Genomic DNA, 20,696 nt, shown 5'->3' on the forward strand with positions numbered 1-20,696 from the left:
TGATTTGCCCAAGAGCACCTACCAAGTTTCATGGCTGAGTGAGGGGATTTGAACCCTGGTCTCCCAGGTCCTAGCCCAACACTGGGTATTTTTATTCACTTTGCATGAGATCGGCTTTGAGATATTATTGGGGGGGGGGGCTAGAAAATTTGGCAAGATGACAGAAGGGTCTATTCCAAATACAAATTAGTAGGATACAACCACAGTAATATAGTCTATACCAGTGTTTCCCAACCAGGGGCCATATGGCCCCGTGGCCGCCCCCAAGGATATTCCAAGGGGGCCACAGGTGAAAACTGCATAAATGAGGGACCACAACACAAGGCTAGGAGATCACAGAGGGAAGTGAGAAGTGAAAGTGCTGACTTGCACCTAGTAAAGAAGTGTCTACACAGAAGAAAGCCACACTGATTTCAGGGGGCTTTACTCCCAGGTAAAGGTGTGGGGAGCTATAATGTTTTATCTAGGCAGCCAGGGCTCCTCCAGATGACAAGATATTTTTGCAACAGGTCAGTGAGGACCACTTGCTTTTTAAAATTCTCCCATATATACAGAACTCCCTGTGCGCCTTTTGGACTCTTATCTGTAGGTTTTCCCCATCTGTGTCAAATAACTGGGGTCAAATAAGTGTTGTTTAATTTTTATAATACATGGAAGATGGATCTTCCTCAGGAGGTTCTGGGCTCTCCTTCCTTGAAGCTTTCTAAGCAGAGGTTGAATGGTTATCTGTTATGGATGCTTTAGCTAAGTTTCCTACATTGCAGGGGGGTTGCATTAGAAAGATGGTGAGCTCCTGTTGCTCTGTCTCAGCTCCTGTCAACCTAGCAGTTCGAAAGCATACCAGTGCAAGTAGATAAATAGGTACTGCTGCAGCAGGAAGGTAAACGGTGTTTCCATGCGTTCTGGTTTCCATCACAGTGTTCCATTGCACCAGAAGCGGTTTAGTCAAGCTGGCCACATGACCTGGAAAGCTGAGATGAGTGTCGCAACCCCATAGTTGCTTTTGACTGGACTTAACCGTCCAGGGGTCCTTTACCTTTTACTAGAAAGATGACCCTTGGAGTCCCTTCCAGCTCCATGTTTTTCTGCTTCAACAATATTTCATTCCTATCATTTTATGTAATTGTATTTTGTATAAATTATAAATAAAACATGTTCTAATTACAAACAAAACATTAAAATAGCTACCTTTCTACAAGTAGGATGGGGGCAGGGCATGGGCATAGCCAGGATTTTTGTTAAGGGGCAGGCTTTTGATAGGGGAGGGGAACCTCAGATTTGTTTTGACTTTTACTTAGGGGGGGTAGCTGCCCCCCTGCCCTCCCTTGGCTAAGCCCATGGGGGAGCCACAGGAAGGAAACAAGGTCAGAAGGGGGGCACGGTTAGAAAAAGGTTGGGAAACACTGGTCTATACAGACAAATGGAAGTTCTTCATCTCATATACAACTTAATGTATCAAATTCAGTGCATTCTGTCTCTTGTATCCTGGTGGATTGCTTTATTCTGTGTTGTTATTATACATCATAATCGCTTCACAAATCAGAATAAAAAGCTTCAGCCCTGGATATATCAAAATATTGTGAACCCATCGAGACCAACCTCCTCCTACTGCAAAGCAAAATGCATCCATCAATTCCTAAAATAACATGGGCTTCATTTGCCTTCCTTACTTCTCGGGTAATTAGTTAACTTAGCCACCGCAATGAATCCCTGTACTTTATCATGCCACTTTTTAACGGATGGGATAGGAGGTTATCTCCACTTTTTCACATTCCTGCTGCGGCTAACAGGTAAGAAATTAATTCTTTAAGTTCAAATCCAGTTTTGAGGGTGGAGTATAACTGCCAGCTGTGCATGGTTAAACATGCACTTTGAGAGAAATTTCTTTCATTATAAAGAATGATAGACACACCAGTTGCCCTTTCCCCTTAAGAAAAATCTTGGTAAATGAAAGATTTAAGAAAGCGAAGAAGTTAAGCGCCATCACATGGTTTAGCCCTTGTTCATCAGGGGACCCCAAAAGGCGCTGGAGTTTTGCTTACCTGTGAGAATGTTTTCTGACTCCACATGCACTTGGACTTCGACAGAGTGCTTGGATGTGTAGGTGATCACAGCGCTGACGTGAGCTACATCTCCGATGCACATGGGGGAAAGGAAGTCTGTGCGCTCCACGCGGGCCAGGGCGGCAATGCATCGCTCCTGAGAGGGGCAGGCAAAGCAAAGTGAGTGAGCAAAACATCACAGGCAGGTGGGGTAGGAGGAAAACAACACACACCACTGGGAGCAAAGGAGGAAAAGAGCCCAAAATGGAAGATGGGTGGAAAAAACATGAGGCTGCTCTTGAAGTCTACAGACCTGCTACCCACTTTGCAAGGGGCGAGGGAGTCAGAGGTCTGGGACCATTAGCATCACAGAATGCTTTCAACTGTGTGCTCTTTGGTAGAATGGCATCCCATCTCCAACTTTGGTGGAGTCCCCCCACTCTTTATTCCCCTCTAATTATCTATCACTGCCACCTACTGGCCAGTCATAGATTACATTTGGGGTTTGGTTTTTGTTTTTAAAAAAGGAAGAAATTGATAAAATAGGGTGACTATCCACAAATTCTGGTCATCCAAGCAGTTTTAACGGACAGATTTGGAAAGAGAGGAAAGGCAACCCCCCACCCCACCCTTGGGCTTTTCTCCAGTCATGGCAGCAGGAGGTCAGTGTCTATTTCAGAACCTGGATTTGTTGTTTCTGCCCTTGCATAAATAAAGACCAGACCTTTTTATTATGGATTAGGGCCCAGGTTTGGTCAGATGGTGGGTGGGGGAGGCAGATGTCTTTCCCCCTCAGCTTTATCTCACAACCACACCCCTCCCCCACTAAAGGTGAAGAAGAAGAAGGGGCGCGGACACTGCTTTTGTTGACCCTCCCCCCCCCTGCACCTTCACTGGGCTCTGGCAGCAGGTGTGTAAGCAGCACCAGCACGCATGCACAGCCAGTGTGGATCCAAAAGTTTGGGGGGCGGGAGAGCATCTACGGTGAAAGCTGAAGCCCACATTTCCTCTGGGACATTCCAAGCCTGCTGCCTCGTTCCTGAGTCCCTCCTGTTTGAACAAGGCCAAAATGTTTGGCAGCCCTGCCCCAGGCTTGCTTAGCTCGGAAATAAATCCGTACAGGTGACATGGGACCTAATCCTGCCTAGGAGCGCAGGGTCCAGACTTTTTCTTATGCCTGCTTTCTTTCACCTGATGCATAGCAATGGTTGCACAGCACTTCCCCCAACCACGGCACTCATGATCATCATTCAAGGTGCCGCAGGGTGCCATGGAAAACCACTGGGTTAGGTAGCGGACAAATGTCTCTTTTCTATTCCATTTTTTTTGCTAAAGTTGGAATTTGTATTCCCATGTCATGTATGTTTTAGTTTACTTATCTTTTTTACTCTTCCTTCGTTATTAAGTTGGAAACTGTTATATGACAGTTTGAAAAATAAAACAAAAGAAGACAGGAGGATTATGAACCTCAACACGCAGAGCAGGCACTTGAATCTACAACAGAGGTGCAGGGAGGCAACAAGGCTTTGCTCCTGCAGCTTTTTGCCCCATCCCACAATTGCCTGCTACTAACACTGAAGGCATCACTGAGAAGAGTATATGTATACAAGCATGAAGAACAATGTTCAGGTTTGGTGATGGGAAAAAATGAATAAATATCATTTTAAAAAGAGAGAGAGAGAGAGAGAAGAGCCTCCTCCGCATATCATGGCAGCAAACAGCTTCACTCTTTGAACATGTGCACTGTTTGAACATGTACTTACCCCAGACTGAGAGTTGCAGTGCCGAGTGCTGATTATGGCACCTGCCTCCTCAATCATTTTTAATATGGTCCCTCCATGGACGTTCCCAGCAATGTTGGCATCATCAGGACGCATAATCCTACAGAGAGAAAAGAGGATAAAGAGGCAGATAAAGAGACAGTCAGCTCTAGCTCAGGCTGAAGAGACAGAACATGTGTCAACAACATGGCACCTTACAGATGATATTGGATTGCAGTGTTCGAAATTAGCCAGGGGACAGGTGCAGTTTGCACCTGGCTATCAGCCACTTGCAACCAAGTGAAGAAGCTTGGGCACCAGAATGGCGCCTGACATCTCCACCATCTGGTGTGCATGCCTGGGTATCATTGGAGCTTGACTGTTTTCACACACTAATACCACATCCTGTACAATACTATCAGTTATATTTTATCTGCACAATCAGAATGAATTTCAGGAACCAAAATGTTTTGTCTGTGCAGCTTGAGCAGGAGCAGTGAAAAACATTATAATTAATTGTTGCAGCTTGTCTTCACTTACCCCACCCCACTGCCCTGCTCACAGTCGTGAAGAATATAATGTTATTAATGATTGATCTGTGTCACCATTAAGAAAAAGAGGTAGGAATAGGCTGTTATTCCAATGGAGGACAAAACAGAGTCAACCTCCACATGTAACCCAAGTGTGTAGACAGGTTCACAGGTGCAAAGACCAGCAGAGGGCATCTGCTGCAGGGATCAGCAAGCTGCAGGAGTCATTGCCAGTACTTAGTACTCCAGTTTCGAACACAATCTTCCTCTCATTTCTAACCTGGACTACTGACCACCCTCAAGAGTGACACCCTATAATCCTATAATATCTAATTGTGGATTAACTTCCTGCCAGATTTAGGAGCGGGAAGGGATTAGGTCAGGGAAGAACTGGACCAAGCAGCTGCTGCTCCCCAATTTGGGTCACCAGTTGAGCTATGGAAAAAGAGAAGGCATAGGTATGTTTCCCCAGAGGTGCTCTGGTAGTCCTTGAATTACTGAAATTCTCAAGAGTAACAGGAAGAAGTAACAGAAAACTGAATGGTTGAAGCTGCATCTTGAAATATGAGATAAGGACAGGTTCTGAACCAGGAACAAAAGATACAGCAGCGGCTGTAGGGAACTGTAGGGCAGAATCCATCTCTTACAGGGCAGCCTATCATGATGGCCCTTGGGTCTCTCCTCAGGTCAGAACCTCTCTCATGTCTGATGTTGGGCTGAATTATGGAGCAAGGCATTTGGGGGCAGGACACTTTTAACAACAACTGTCTGCTTTCAAGGATAGCAGTCTAATATTCTCAATGGCCAAGGGTGGGGGCTGCTGCAAACTGTAAAATTAAATCTCATGATTGAAATGTAAACCATTTTTGCCACAAAACCATGATGTGAAGTCAGTTACCAAGCCATAGTTTGGAAGCAAATTAATTGCTCATGCTAAACATAATTCTTCTGATTCAGACATCATGGAAAATAATGGTCAGGCCAAACTGGAAATGTACAAGCAAATCAGCCACACAGTCTGGAAGATCACTAAAGTGATGTTCAAAATGAGCCAAGATGAAGCACACCATTTTCTTCCCAGGAAGAAGTCTCTGAACCAGGAAAAAATCCAGGTAACAGGTTGCCAAGGAGCTTGAAAAGGTGTCAACAACTCCTAGGAATATGAAATATTTTCCCACCTCTGTCGTCTGGCCAGTCACCTTCTATTCTGTAGCTCTTCCTCCTCCCTCAGCCCCAACCATGGGAGAGGAAAACCCTTGCAAAAGTATTTGCTCCCAAAGCCATTCCCCACTCCCCATTCCACCTGCTGCAATTGCAGCCTAATTGTATTTAGAGCCCCCAATTCACCCTTTCCAACTACCTGTCTTCTTGTACATACAGGTTTCAAGTCAAATCCTTTTCAATCATTGCATAATCCTTGATTCATATTCCTCCTTTTGAAGTCCCAGCCACTCTTGCAAGCCAACTAACTGCTCCACTTTCTCCTATATCTACTGTCTGGCACTGTGCCTGCCTGCCTGCCTGGGACCCAGAGAAGCAACTGATCACAAAAGAGGGTCAATCCACAGATTTCAACCACACAGCATCTACCAAAAAAAGTATGAAGGTTGTCATACCAGATAAGTCGACCTTGCATCACGAGGAGGAGACAGAGAGAGTCCTCATCTCTGTTAGAAAGCACTCTGAACTGGTATTTTCATGGCATTATCACACACACACCCTGCCTCCCCTTCAGAGGATTTCCTGCCTTGGTCCCCAACATAGTTGCAGAATGAGTCACCCTAGACACCCTGTGGTCTCATACAAAAGGGGAAGGAAGAAGCCCAGCGACTAGTCCTAAGGTAAGGACGTCAGTACATGACTGACAGTGTTCATGTACAGCAGCCTTAACTCAAGTTGGTATCCCCCTCCAGATGTTTTGGACTTCAACTCCCACCAGCCCCGCCCAGAAAAGTGTTTGTAGTCTAAAACATCCGGAGGGCACCAGCTTTGAAAAGGCTGCTGTAGAGGTGGTTTTTCTAAAACACTGCAACAGTGCTGAGAGATGAACCCATGGAAAAATGCCGCAGGGAGGTAAGCAGACCTTTGCCTTCATCAAGCTAGCAGAAGTCCTACTTTGGTCCTCTGCAGGGACAAATTGTCCGCATACTTTTAGCAAGAGGACAAAGAGAACTTCCCACCCACAAGTAAGTAAAAGCTTGAACTTCCCTCACCTTAAATTCTAAAGTATCTACATTCTTCAGATTGCTTGGCGAGGAAGGGGAGACTAAAATATTCTTAAAAATAGAAACCATTGCTGCACCAGCTCTACAATTTTGAGATTCTATGATTAGGAGCAGGTACAGCAGAAAGAAGAAAAGGAGGAGATGTTTGTGGGGGGCTGATTGCTCTCCCACTGGGAAGACTGAGAAATGAAGGACAGAGAGTTTTCCTCCCTTCATGATCCAAACTGGCATGCCATCAGCCATCAAATGAAAAAGGAGTGGGAGCAAGGGAGGAGGCCTGAAAGAGGGCCATCAAGAAGTGGTGCAGTTCTTCCCTTCTTATTGGAGAACTTGCTCTCTAGGTCAAAGGTACCCATGCCATAAAAATGCCTCTTGCAATTGGGAAAGTGGCTTGAACAGGTTAAGGGTTCAACAGACTGGACAATTCATAAAACAACACACCTTTTGAGCTCCTTCTTATGCAGGCCATCCAAGGGGGAATGGTATCACACCCTACTTTTACTACAGTGGTACCTCGGTTTATGAACACAATTGGTTCCGGAAGTCTGTTCATAAACTGAAGCGTTCCTAAACTGAAGCGAACTTTCCCATTGAAAGTAATGGAAAGTGGATTAATCTGTTCCAGACGGGTCCGCAGAGTACTCAATCTGAAGCGTACTTAACCCGAAGCATGGGTGTAATTGGTTCCGGAAGTCTGTTTATAAACTGAAGCGTTCATAAACTGAAGCGAACTTTCCCATTGAAAGTAATGGAAAGTGAATTAATCCGTTCCAGATGGGTCTGCGGCGTTCGTAAACCGAAAATTCGTAAACCAAGGTGTTCATAAACCGAGGTTCCACTGTATTACAATTTTCACCCTATGTAAAGTTGTTATGGGAGCCAGATCTTAAGGAACAATTTGAGGTATCTCAATGGATGAAGGTCTGGTCTACCCACCCTTTTAGATCATCTCTACCAGCACTGGGGGCGGGGTCAGGGGATTTTTAAAAAGTCTTCCATCAGTAGGATTTTACCCTAGTATGTTTGGCTCACATTCCTTGTGCTAGCAGGGCTGTGGGGAGATGGGATTTTACTGTCTGGCACATGTGATGGACTTCTTCATAAATTTTGTAAACAAGTATTATTCAGTACACTTTTAGGTAAAAATGTGATCCTGGACCCTAAACCATGTATTTTCCCTATTTTTGATAAAGGTAATGCATATCCTATATGTAAACAGTAAACTGTATATCTTCTGGTAGCAGCTTGATAAGTCATCACTCAGGGCTGGGAAGATGCTTCCTGCTGCACCCTAGATAGCTTTTTCAAGAAGGTTGTGTTCATCACTATTTCAGAGATATTGAGATTTAATCTTCCTGTGGCTAGGGGAGACACTGATTCTTCTGATTTCACCTCTGCTTGCGGGTTATTTTTAATCAATATATCTTTATTTTATTAAATTTATATATGACAATGCAGTCACACAGGTGGCAAACTCCTTCAGAATACGATTTTATTTGACCATATCTATAAACAGGCAAGACTTTTTTCCTCATCATTGTACAGTATAAGTTGTGTTTTATACCCCATTTATAATTTTATTTGTGTCCATTTCATTCACTCCTGATTTTTTTCTTTTGACTTTATTATCAAGCGCTCCTTACGCTGAACTCACATTATTTCATTATTATTGTTTCTCTGGGTGTACAACATTGTTCAATATTTTTTAATTAAAAAATGTATCCTGCCAAACTGTATTCAACTAAGCTTTACAAGGAGTAGTTCCACATAAATTAATAGATCTAAGTTAGTCATGTCCATTAATTTCAATAGGTCTACTTTTTCAAAAGTTGTAAAACAATGAAGCCTACTTAGCTTAAGTACCGATTAAATTTTGCCTTTCTTGTTCTAATAATTGTAATGATTCAAATACAGCTGTGTTATTATTCAAAAACATTTGACCAATCAATTGACAGCATCTTTTTTCTGGACATCATTTCCACAAATAATCCTGGGAACTAGAGTTTACCCATCACAGAGCCGCGGTTCCCAACATCCTTTAAAAAAACTACAGTTCTCTTTTCTTTGTGGCAGCTTGAGGCTAGAATACTTCCCCAGCCTCAGACTTTGAGAGAAGGGGAATCTCTACCTCTGACTTGCATATAAGACTCCCCCATGGTGGGATGGGCTCTTCCATTTTACATATGTAAATCTGACACTACAAGATCTATAACCCACCAACCCACAAAGCTGAGGGCAGGCAGTGCCATTCAGTTCCTTGGTCTCCCAAGGCTAGATACCAGATTCCAAAAAAGATGTGAATATTTCCCTAAAGGCCACCTGATGAATGTGTATCTAAGATGCAAGTTCTAACTGGCCAGCCCAAGGCCAACCCACTACCCAAGACAGCACCCAGCCTCACTCCCATACTGGGGCAGCTTAAATTGCAGGATACCCACACCTGATCACTTACCTCCTGAGATTCGCATTCAGCTGGAAGAGCTTTGCTCCCACCCCCTGCCACATCTTCAGCATGGCTGCTCTAAAAGTTGTGACCGCTCAGGTACAGGAAGTGGTGCCCAGGTGATGTCTCGGTTCCTTTTGCACACACAACTATATTGCTCTTTATATAGTTGTCTGGAAATTTGGAAATGCCCTACACAAACACCGTCAGTGCCACAAGCCATCAATTTAGAGAACAAACTGGTCTTCTTCTATTGACAGAAGAACATACATGAAAAAAGAATTCCTCTGAATCCAGACAACAACAGACTCTAAACACAACCATCAAAGAGACTTGATCTCCCCCTAGGAAACAGGAGATGGTTGACAATTCATATGGCTGGTCTCCCTGGTTCAGGGAGCTGCTCTAACATCTAACCAGAAGCTCTGGAGAAATAAATCTTTGACAGCAAACTATTTAGCAAGAGGAAGGATAATGTACCTCCCTTTATTTGGAAACCAACTACCAATTAAAGTACTATTATCAGATCCATTCAGCAGCTCTCTCATTGATGACTTAGCCTATTGCTTCAGTTGCTAAAGCAGGTTTTCAAGTAACTTACAATAGAATGACAAAAATGGGAGGTGGAATCACCTCTCCTCAAAAAGGATGCTGCAGAGCTGGGAAAGGTTTGGAAAAGGGCAACCAGAATGATCACAAGGATGGATCAAAGGTCGCAGCACTTGGAGCTTTCCAGTTTGGATAAAAGCCAAGAAAGAGGAGAACATGATGGAGGTGCATAAAATTACAAAACTTGTGGAAAAAGTGAATAAGAGAAACGTTTTTCTCCCTCTCTCACAATACTAGAACTCAGGGCCATCCAACGAAGCTGAATGTTGGAAGATTCAGGACAGACAAAAGAAAGTGCATCTTCACACAGCATACAATGGAATTCACTTCATGGAGGATAAGGCTATCAATGGCTACTAGCCACTATGGCTAAGTTCCAGTGTCATAAATTAGCCATGTGCCTGGCGTGTGTGTTTTTTTGACTAACGCGGGTCAATTGTGACAACATGGAGATCTCTGGATGCCAGGTTGGTGACTGGGAAAAGCAAAATGTCACTTACAGAAACATCTGAAATATTTTCCTGGAAGCTTGAATTAGTTTTATTCTGGATTGTTTTATGTGATGTTTTAATGTGATGTAAACCGCTACTGTAAAGCAGTATAGAAATGAAAATTATTATTATTATTATTATTATTATTATTCCGCTGAAGGGGAATGGTGCCTAGACATTTCATTGTGGTGACTGTAACCTGGGTTTAATGTGCCATTTCGTGATTAGATTACAGTATATATCTGAGTTTCTAATACTGCTATGTTCTCTCTCCAATCCAGAAGCAGTATGCCTCTGAACACTAGCCCAGGCTTCCTCAAACCGGCCCACCCCACCAGATGTTTTTGGCCTACAACTCCCATGATCTCTAGCTAGCAGGACCAGTGGTCAGGGATGATGGGAACTGTAGTCTCAAAACATCTGGAGAGCTGAGTTTGAGGAAGCCTGCACTAGCCGCTGGGAATCTCACGTGGAAAGAGAGCTTCTCAATGAGGCATCTGTTTGGCCTCTGTGAGAACAGGATGCTGGGCTAGATGGGTCTTTTGCCTGATTCCGCTACAGGGCTCTTGCATTCTAAAATGGTGACGTAAAGTTCAACTCCTTCTGTGAGCCAAAGAAGACATACTAAAACGTAGGTTGAAGAGAAAAGTGGAATGCTGCTAGGTAGCAGGTAATAAGTACAGTGCCTATTCCTATAAGGAGCGTTACGGAATGTGGGACAATGGAGAAAGGGGTCCAAAAATATGGAAGAAGGTGGAATTAAGGGGAAATGTAGGCTGGCCAGTGATAAGTTACAGTAGGGGAGGTGGAGTGAAAAATGTAGAAATAGGGAGAACTGCTGAGCCGTGAACAAACAAAATCAGAGGAATGAAGTATCTATCTAATGAAGGACGCTTGGTACCATTAATTAGTTGTTATTGGGTTCATTATGTGGCTTCAAATACCCACATGCATCAGTCATCACCTAGGACACGGGTTTCACCTCATTGCTGGGTTCACCATCAGCATTAGGTCATGAAATGTGGGAGGCGCAGGAGGGAGGTGTCTGAGAAGGAGACATTCAAGTTAAGCAGGCTCATTAAACTGTTAAATGAAAGTCTAAACATTCTCTCTCAGGCCACAATCCTAGGCACACTGATGAAGGCGCAAGTGGCACTGAACTAAATGGACGGCTTAATTTCCAGATTGATGTGTGCATGATCAGGCTGCCAGGAGCCACCTTGGCCTGCAATATAGGAAAATTTCCCATTTCCCCTTGTCCCAATAAAAAAAGCCTCCCCACAAAGCCTCTCTGTCTGGGAGCTTCCAGAGAAGGAAGGGTTTTGCCAATCCACCCATCCCCAAACCTGAAAGGATCCAGAATCTGAGATGAGGAATAAATCCTGCTTTTAAAATGCTATTTTAAAGAGTTTCAAGCCACCATTGGGAAACAGGAGGGAAAGCAAGAAGTGGAAGAGAAGAATCCATGAAGCTACGTAAACAGCTGTCAATATAATACAAGCATTGTGCTTTCTAGAACCCTGACATCCAACCATATAGAAATCTGCTCCTAGCATTCAGCAAGACAGTAAAGATGCAAAAGCAGAGGAAGACCGAGAGCTCGTTCACTTGAATGAGTTCCACCACAACCAGTACTTTTTTCTGTTTGAAAAGGCCATATCCAAAATAAAAATGTGAAACAAACGAATAGACAGCCTAGCTTGACAATTAACTAATCCTCACTTGCCTAGAAGACAGAACATTTTATGGAAAAGTGGCTCAGAAAACCAATCCAAGCACCCTGTGGCAAACAAATAAATGGGAAGCGGTTGTAGCAGTTTAGTGGCAGAGCCAAAGGTTTGACGATCCATTCGTGCATGCAATTGACTTGCAAAATTGCAAACTTGCGCAGTTGAAATTCTACCATTTAACTGCACACAAGGACAAGGTAGAGAACTTAAAACCTCCCTTAGAGCAGGGCTTTCCTGGTGCAGAAAGAGCTGATAAGCTCTCAGACTTGCTTACAGAGCTCACAAAATCTTGCAGGAACTTGAGCAGTCCTGTGAGATCTCATGAGAGCATCCCACAGCTGGTAAGCAAGTCAGTCTTGCTTGGAAGGTAAGGATGGCTGTGCAGGGGCAGTTCAGGTCAACACATTTCTTGTATACGTTCCATTGCCAAAACATAACCCCCACGCAAGACATGGTCATGCTGCATAAGGCAGCTTCCTTTAAAAAAGAAGCAGCAACCTGCCTCCACCTCTTGAACATTTCCCAAAAATGTCCTGTAGAGGGCAGAGCCTGCTCACCTTCTGCCAGACAACACTGCAAGAGGGACTTTGTCCAGGGTGACCTTCTCTGCAGACTCCAGAACAAATTACAACAGCTCACAGGATTAGAAGAGTCAACCTGTTTGTTTGTTTTCGTTTTTGGCTACTTATTCCACACCTGAACCTTTATGAAGGCAGTTTCCCCACATACATCTTCGGCGCAACCAACTTGGTCAGACCCTGCTTTACAAAAAAGAAATCCAAGCCAACAATTTTTTGTCCTACTGAAGGATGCAGAGTAATACTATTTCTGCACTCACCCAATCTGTTTTTGAACAGTCAAAAAGGAATTTGATCAACTCACCAGTCAAGGTGGCTTACATGGTTCTCTCCCTCCTAATTTAATTCCCACAGCAACCCTATGAGGTAGGTTAGGCTGAGAGGCAGTGACTGGCCAAGGTCACCCAGCGAGCTTCATGGCTGAGTGGGGATTTCAACCCTGGTCTCCCATGTCCTAGTCCAGCATACTAACCACTACACCACACTGGCTCTTTATTAGAATAAACATATCGTCCCCGCCCTAGGCATTTAATCTGTGTCAGCTTTAAGATGTTTTCACTCTGCGTCCTGTGTTCAGCTGAAACTAAACTTCTATTGTTAGCAAATGTTAAATTGCATTACGTATTGTTGGAGGAGACTCTTGAGAGTCCCATGGACTGCAAGAAGATCAAACACGAGTCGTTTCATGTTGCGATAATTTCATCTTGCGAAGCGCGGTTTCCCATAGGAATGCATTGAAATTTAATTAATGCATTCCTATGGGCAAAAAAAGCACAAAATAGGCGCCGACTCACCCGCCACGGCTGCTCCGGAGGTTTTTAAGGCTCTGGGGAGGGGGAAGCAGGAGGAGGGCCAGCGAGAGGCTCCCTCCCTCCTTCCCCAGCAGCCGGACCCTCGCGCCCAACCAGACAGACACCCCGTTTGCGCGCAGGCAGGCTGTCTGGTTGGCTTCTCCCATTCACGCGCAGCTCTCCCGTGCACCCAGCCAAGAAGGAGCTCCACTCCCTCGGGGTTCTGCTGCTGCTCGGCAGCCAGCTGCCGTTTCGGTGCGGCGGCGCCAATTGCCATGTCCCTGCGGGTCCTCCTTGCGGTGCCCCTGCCCTGCTTCGTCTTGCAAAGTTTGCTATGGCACAGCCCTAGAAAAGGTCTTCTTGCGAGCCTGCAAAAAAAAATCGCAAAACGTTTTTGTCTTCCGATTTTTTCACTGCGCGAGGCATTCGTCTAGCGAGGTACCACTGCATATCCATTCTGAAGGAAATCAGCCCTGAGTGCTCACTGGAAGAACAGATCCTGAAGCTGAGGCTCCAATGAGAAGAGAAGACTCCCTGGAAAAGATCCTGGTGTTGGGAAAGATTGAAAGCACAAGGAGAAGGGGACGACAGAGGATGAGATGGTTGGACAGTGTTCTCGAAGCCACCAACATGAGTCTGATCAAACTGCAGGAGGCAGTGGAAGACAGGAGTGCCTGGCGTGCTCTGGTCCATGGGGTCACAAAGAGTCAGACACGACAAAACAACAAGAATTGTTGGGAAGTGCCCTAAGCAACAAGCATTTAGGACTATCCAGTGCAGAGATAAGACAAAAAGTCAAAAGACCACAGCACCTTGATTTTTTAAAGGCACAATCATTTGCATTTTACTGATGGATAACTGAGTGTCCACACATTACATAGGAGCAAATGTGAATTTTCTTTATAGTCATCAAGGATCTGCAGCTAATCTTGGCTCTCTCTCTGATATGCATACCTGTTCTATATGTCTTCGTTGCATTCACACTTTCTCATTTTTTCAGAAGACATTTATAGATTAAAACTAAAGGTGCCTGCTGAATCTCTATGGGCAGAGTGTGCCACAAGACTGGGCCAATGACACCAATGTTACTTGTTTTTGTCAAATAAGCCTTGCCAACTCGGGGAACAACCAAGAATGCTCCTGCAGATGATATAAGGGTTCAGGCACTCCCCGAGGTACCCTGGACCTAGTATGTTCAGGGCTTTGTCAATTAAAACAAGGATCTTGAACCTGGCTCTGTAGTAGATGGGCAGGCAGGCCTGATGCTTCAACAATGGTGTCCCATGTTCTCAGCCAGATGCCCCCATCAGCAATCTGGCCACTTCTGCAGCCCCACAGAGAATGCATTGCAGTATTTCAACCTCAAGGTAACCAACACATGTACTGCAGTGGTCAGGCTATGAACTGGGCCAGTGGCTTTGACAAAGCTATGTAACTGCAATGCCCTTGAGAAAGTCAGGATTTAAAGCCAGATTGTGCAAACCCAGCTGTCCACTCTGTTTCTGTTTATTGGAATACCACAGTGTCAAAGCAGATTTTACCATCAAACCAACAGCTGAATTTAACTGCAAATATAGTGATTTGTAAAGGGATACCCTTGGGACGTGGGTGGCGCTGTGGTCTAAACCACAGAACCTAGGACTTGCCGATCAGAAGGTCAGCGGTTCGAATCCCCGCAACGGGGTGAGCTCCCATTATTCAGTCCCAGCTCCTGCCCACCTAGCAGTTCGAAAGCACGTCAAAGTGCAAGTAGATAAATAGGTACCACTCCGGCGGGAAGGTAAACGGCACTGCTCTGGTTTGCCAGAAGCAGCTTAGTTATGCTGGACACATGACCCAGAAGCTGTCTGCAGACAAACGCCGGCTCCCTCGGCCTATAGAGTGAGATGAGCGCCACAACACCAGAGTTGTCCGCAACTGGACCTAATGGTCAGGGGTACCTTTACCTTTACCAGAGGTAGAGAGGACTGGGCTTGGTCAGGAAATGGTACATTTAAAACCAAAAAACCATAGTAAAAATAAAGAAATAAAAGAAATAAAGCTTCCAGAGGCTATATACAGTGGTATCTCGGGTTAAGAACTTAGTTTGTTCTGGATGTCCATTCTTAACCTGAAACTGTTCTTAACCCGAGGTACCACTTTAGCTAATGAGGCCTCCCGCTGCCACCACGCGATTTCTGTTCTCATCCTGAAGCAAAGCTCTTAATCCGAGGTACTATTTCTGGGTTAGCAGAGTCTGTAACCTGAAGCATCTGTAACCTGAAGCATCTGTAACCTGAGGTACCACTGTAAATTAAAACGCCAACAGCCCAAGGGAGGTGTTTATGAATGCAATTCCCAATGCACTTATTTTAAACTTAGTCTACAAATGTACAAAGCTGAGTGAAAACCCAGCAAGTCAGCACAACTGAGAAGAGAAGATATAGAGAGAGCAGCAAACTTCTCTCCTAGATCTCTTAAGTGCCTTTGGTGTAAACTCCACCCCAGAGAGTAAGGAGATTAGAAAACCTCACAGGTGGCAGCAGCCTGGTTAGCGTAATTATTCTCATATGCCTACTGCTAATATGACACCAAGGGAAGGCGAAAACTGGATCCATTTAAGTGATTTCCCGTAGGTTCCATTGATCAGAGCACAAATATTACATTGAGAGGATACATAAAGTGCCCCCCCCCCAAAAAAATTGACCATAGTTTGAATCCAGTAGGAGAAATGTAACTTTGCAGCCGCCACATCTTGCTAATGGCACAGCAGCTCAATAAAAGCTGACGGTCACACTGAAAATTCAGCAGGCCTGACTTTCTCCATTTTCAGGAGAGCTCAGGATGGTAGTAGAGAGAAACTAAATTACAGTACATCACAAACCTGCACAGCATCAATTTGTAGATTAACACTCAGGAACGTGTGTGTTTCTTTAACCCAACCCTGAAGAAACAGGTTAGCCCCCACCCAGAGCAAACACAATTTATGCCTCCAGGTCATAAAATACTGAGTAAAATATTTACCATCTAAGTGACAACAATAAGCACTGTTCAAGCAGCAATGCCCAGGCTATATTCACACCATGCACTATGATACCACTTTAATAAGTCATAGCTTCCCCCAAAGAGTTCTGAGACCTGAATTTTTTTAAGATGTTGAGAATTGTTACGGTAGGAGGACCCTATAGTGAGCTCCCCTATAGTGAGCTCCCTTTCCTGACACCTATTCCCCTCCGAGAGATATAGTTCCGTGAGTTCCCTGAGAAGAGGGAGTGATTGTGAAACCACACTGAGAACCATAGGTCTTTGAGGAGAATAGGGGCTCCTAACAACTTTCATCACCCTTAATGAACTACAGCTCCCAGAACTTTTTTTGGGGGGGGGCATAACTATTTAAAGTGGCATCATAGTGCTTTAAACGTATGGTGTGAATGTGGCCAATATGAAGTGAGGCTCAGGGGGATGGTGGGGGTGGAAGACAAATAAAATAATAATTATATTATCTGTTTAATTAGATTGTCTATAACAACCCTCCCCACTCAATGAAAGATTCTCCAGCAAAGGTACCGAACCGCAAGTTAACACAAATAAAACAGGGAATACAGAAACAGCATTAAAACACACAACCATTAAAAGCAAATAAGAAGAGCAAAATCTTTCCCGGTAAGCTGAAAACCATCAGCAAAGGCCCTGGCAACCGAATAAGGTGAGGGAGTTGTAGAGAGGAACCTCCATAAGCTCCCCCCGCACACACGTCCTTTTGGCCCCCACTACACCTGATGGTGAGCCAGTAATTAGGCAGGTGGTCCACCAAGCCTCCACTTCCCGGAGCCTCTTTAATTTAAAGATTTTTAGGATAAAACCAACACTTTTGAATTTGACCTATAAACGGTTTGAGCATCCACTGCGCAATTCTCGAAGGAGATGTGAGTCTCAGTACCAGCACTAGGCAACAGCCTTGCTGTTGCATTATGAACCAACTGAAGCTTCCAGATAGCCTTCAGAGGTAGTGGATTACGGTAATGTGATCTGCAGGTTATCAAAAGGTGGATGACTGTGGATAAGTTCCTTCCCTGCAGTTGACACACCAGCTGAAATAAATAAGAAGGGGCTGCAAGCCATACAAGTTACCTGAGCATCCACCACTGAGGGCTGGATCTAACAGCAGCTCCTAAACATCTGATCTGTTGGTGTGTGAACAATCCCAGAAATAAATTGGGCAACAGATCTCTCCCCTAGACTCCACAAACAATACCTTGGTCTTAGCTTAACTCCCATCCAGCACATTTGGAGAACAAAAGCTACATTACATCAAGCCAGACTCCTTGCACTGAGACATGGGCTCTTTAGAGCAGGCATCCCCAAACTGCAGCCCTCCAGATGTTTTGGCCTACAACTCCCATGATCCCTAGCTAACAGGACCAAGTGGTCAGGGAAGATGGGAATTGTAGTCCAAAACATCTGGAGGGCCGAAATTTGGGGATGCCTACTTTAGAGTTTACAAAAAGCCTGCTAGATCAGGCCAGTGGTCCATCTAGTCCAGCATCCTTTCCTCACAGTGGTCAACCATACGCATGTAGGAAACCCGCAAGCAGGACCCAAGCACAAGGGCATTCTCTCCTCCTGTGGTTTCCAACAACTGGTTATGCTGAGAGGATATGACTGGCCCAAGGTTACAGTGAGCTTCATCATGGCTCAGTGGGGATCTGAACCCTGGTCTCCCAGGTCCTAGTAGTCCAATACTCTAACTACTACACCACACTGTCTTTCTGTTCTTCTCCTGCCAATCCCCATCAGGCTCAGATGTTTACCTAATTTACACAATAGTAACCTTTTTGAACTGATTTTTTAATGTTGGCACTTTAGAGTGAATTCTGAAATGTGGCATATGCTAGCATCTTGGAAGTCCCATGCAAAGCGTTAGCATTCATTGCATACTAATGCTAAATATATGTAATGGCAAAATATTTTTCTATTTCTGAATGTTCACAAAAATAATCTGGGATTGTCAGCACTCATAGTGACAACTGACTTTACCATGCCAACAACTTAACCCCTATATCCCGCCACCAGTCTTCTGCTCCATTTACTTCAATTTGATCTCCATGAATCCTTTCCTCTTCCAACACTGATAGATAGCAAGAGAAGGTGGATGAATAAGGACGTACCCTCTGAACAGCCACATCTTGAAGACAAGACAACCTTTGAGCATATGAATGCCACTTCCCCTCACTACATATATCAACAGCAATCTAAGTGGGTTCACTCTCAAAGCAGCAGAACTTTGACTGGCATAGTACCACTGCCATGGAGTGCCCTTCCCAGAGAGACTCCCCAAACTTCCTTGTAGTGCTGTAATGTCAGGTGGAAATAAAAACATAAGAATAAGTTGGAAATGTGGGTTAGGCCAAACAGAGCCCATTGAGTCCAGTATTCTGGTCTCACAGTGGCCAACCAGATGCTCGAAAGGGAAGCCCACAAGCTTGAGTCTAACAGCAGCCTCCCCACACAATCCCCAGCAGTTGGCATTCAGAGCTACACTGCCTTCAAGCCCAGATGATTTAATCTAGCCACCATATGTAGTAGACTCACAAGAACCTAAGAAGAGCCTACTGGATCAGATCACCAGATTGTCTAGGCAGAGCAATGTTTCTGAATACCAGTTGCTAGAAACCAAAGGAGGGGAGAGTGCTCTTGTGCTTGGGTCCTGCTTGTGAGTTTCCCACAGCCATCTGGTTGGCCACTGTGAGAACAGGACAGTGGACTAAGTGGCCACCTCTGGCCTGATCCAGCGGGCTCTTCTTATATTCTATTCGCAGAGTGGCCACTCTATTGCGCCAGCAGGAAGCCCACAAACAGTACTTGACTGCACAGCAATACTTTCCCAGTTTGTGATTCCCAGCAGCTGCTATTTAGTCACGTTGCTTCAGACAGTGGAGGTAAAACCCAACAATCATGTCTAGTCATCATGGATAGCCTTCTCCTTTAATGCTCTTCAAGCTGGTCGCCAACATATCTGCTCTGCAAGGCCTCACTGGCTGAAGTGATACTGAGGGTTGCAGCCAACAAAGTTCCACTTTGCATAGATCCATTGAATTTAATGACTCTAAGTTAGTCATGTCCATTAACGTCAATGAGTCTGCTCCAAGTAGGATTAGCATCGGACACAACCCCGAACCTGCTCTTGGCCTTAAGCAACTTGTTCCTGTTGATTTTGGTCCTGCTGATTTCTTCTCTTTCAAGCAGAGGTGTTGCTCTATTTCAGCTCCTTTGGTATTTTAGGGTATTACATCATTTTAACGGGGCAAATCCAAAATAAGCCCAACTCGGGGTGCGCTCACTGAAATTAATGGGGACAGGGCCAATTGAGGCCCATAAACATCCACGGTTCTACTCTGAGTAACGCTTAGCTGGATACGACCCAAAATAACATATCACTAAGCCTATTTGTGGTGTCAATTGACTAAAAAGGGTGGGGGTGTGTGAAGTTTAGAAACAGATGTACTAAGCACCCCCTGCTCAGTTTAGGCTCATAAACTTCTACTCTAAGGCTTAGATGGGTGCAGTCCAATATCGCATCTCACTAGAAGGTATCTATGGTGTGTCATCTGGCAGAAATGGTGGGGGGGGGTCTAATGGTGGTATTGAGCCCTCCTTTCCCCAGGCCCTCTGCACATGCCCAGAGGCGCCCTCTCCCCCACCCGCCCTTTTATTCTCTCTACACCTTCCACAGCAAAGCCCGGCCCCCCCCCGGGGGGGGAGGCGGCGTTTTCCTGACAGGACGAGCCCAATGGCTCTTGGCGGCGGTACCTGCTGATCTGGATGGCGGCCGGGCCGGAGATTAGCGAGGCGACGGCGGCTTCCCCGCTGGCGGGGCCCCTGGCGAGCTGCATGAGGGAAGCAAGGATGGCGGGAGAGACAACGGGAACCGCAGCAAGAAAAACCGGCCGGCCGACTCAATGACTGACAGGCGGACAGAGGGAAGGCAACGAAGGGGCGGTGCCTCCCGAAGTAGGCCACGCCTTCCCACACCGCCATTGGCTCTCCGCTCCGGCACCTCTTCCCTGCCCACCGCCCGCCCGCCCCCCACTCCCTCCTCATTGGCCAGGCTCTCTCCTCATTTCAAACCGCCGAACGACCACCTCCCTGACCCACGTGACGGCAACAAAAGAGCGAAAGGAGGGGGAAGTGGGAGAGGTCGCGGTCTCTAGGGAAGTCGACGGTAGCTTCTTCCGGCTCCGAACGGAACACGCGAGGAGAAGCGTTGCCAAGCGACGGAGGCGCCATAGAGGTACGCAGGGGTAGAGTGCCCCATGAAAGAAACTCGGGCGTTATTAGGCGGCTAATGCCCTGTGCTTAATATAACATATGGCATCATCACCATTACAATTATTTTGTGTTTTTATTATTTATTGTCTTTTCAAACGCTATATTGAGTGTTCGGTTATAAACCATAATTTATAAGATTACGAATTATTCATGTTTCTCAATTATTTATATTGTATTTATTTGAGTCAT

General features: G+C 45.2%; 1 protein-coding gene across 1 annotated transcript in view; it reads right to left on the minus strand.

Annotated features, from left to right (window-relative positions):
- The window catches only part of ACOT7 (acyl-CoA thioesterase 7), a 67,272-nt gene extending 47,100 nt beyond the window's left edge, over nucleotides 1-20,172 (minus strand). The window contains exons 1-3 of the mRNA XM_035119371.2: nucleotides 19,989-20,172; nucleotides 3,806-3,923; nucleotides 2,043-2,199 (exon numbers count right to left, since the gene is read on the minus strand). Of these exons, the coding sequence (XP_034975262.1) occupies nucleotides 2,043-2,199; nucleotides 3,806-3,923; nucleotides 19,989-20,071 (358 nt within the window). The 5' untranslated portion in view covers nucleotides 20,072-20,172. The remainder of the gene's footprint in view (nucleotides 1-2,042; nucleotides 2,200-3,805; nucleotides 3,924-19,988) is intronic.
- Between the last annotated feature and the right edge of the window lie 524 nt (nucleotides 20,173-20,696).

This window comes from Zootoca vivipara, chromosome 6 (assembly GCF_963506605.1).
Source record: "Zootoca vivipara chromosome 6, rZooViv1.1, whole genome shotgun sequence".
Lineage (NCBI taxonomy): Eukaryota > Metazoa > Chordata > Lepidosauria > Squamata > Lacertidae > Zootoca > Zootoca vivipara.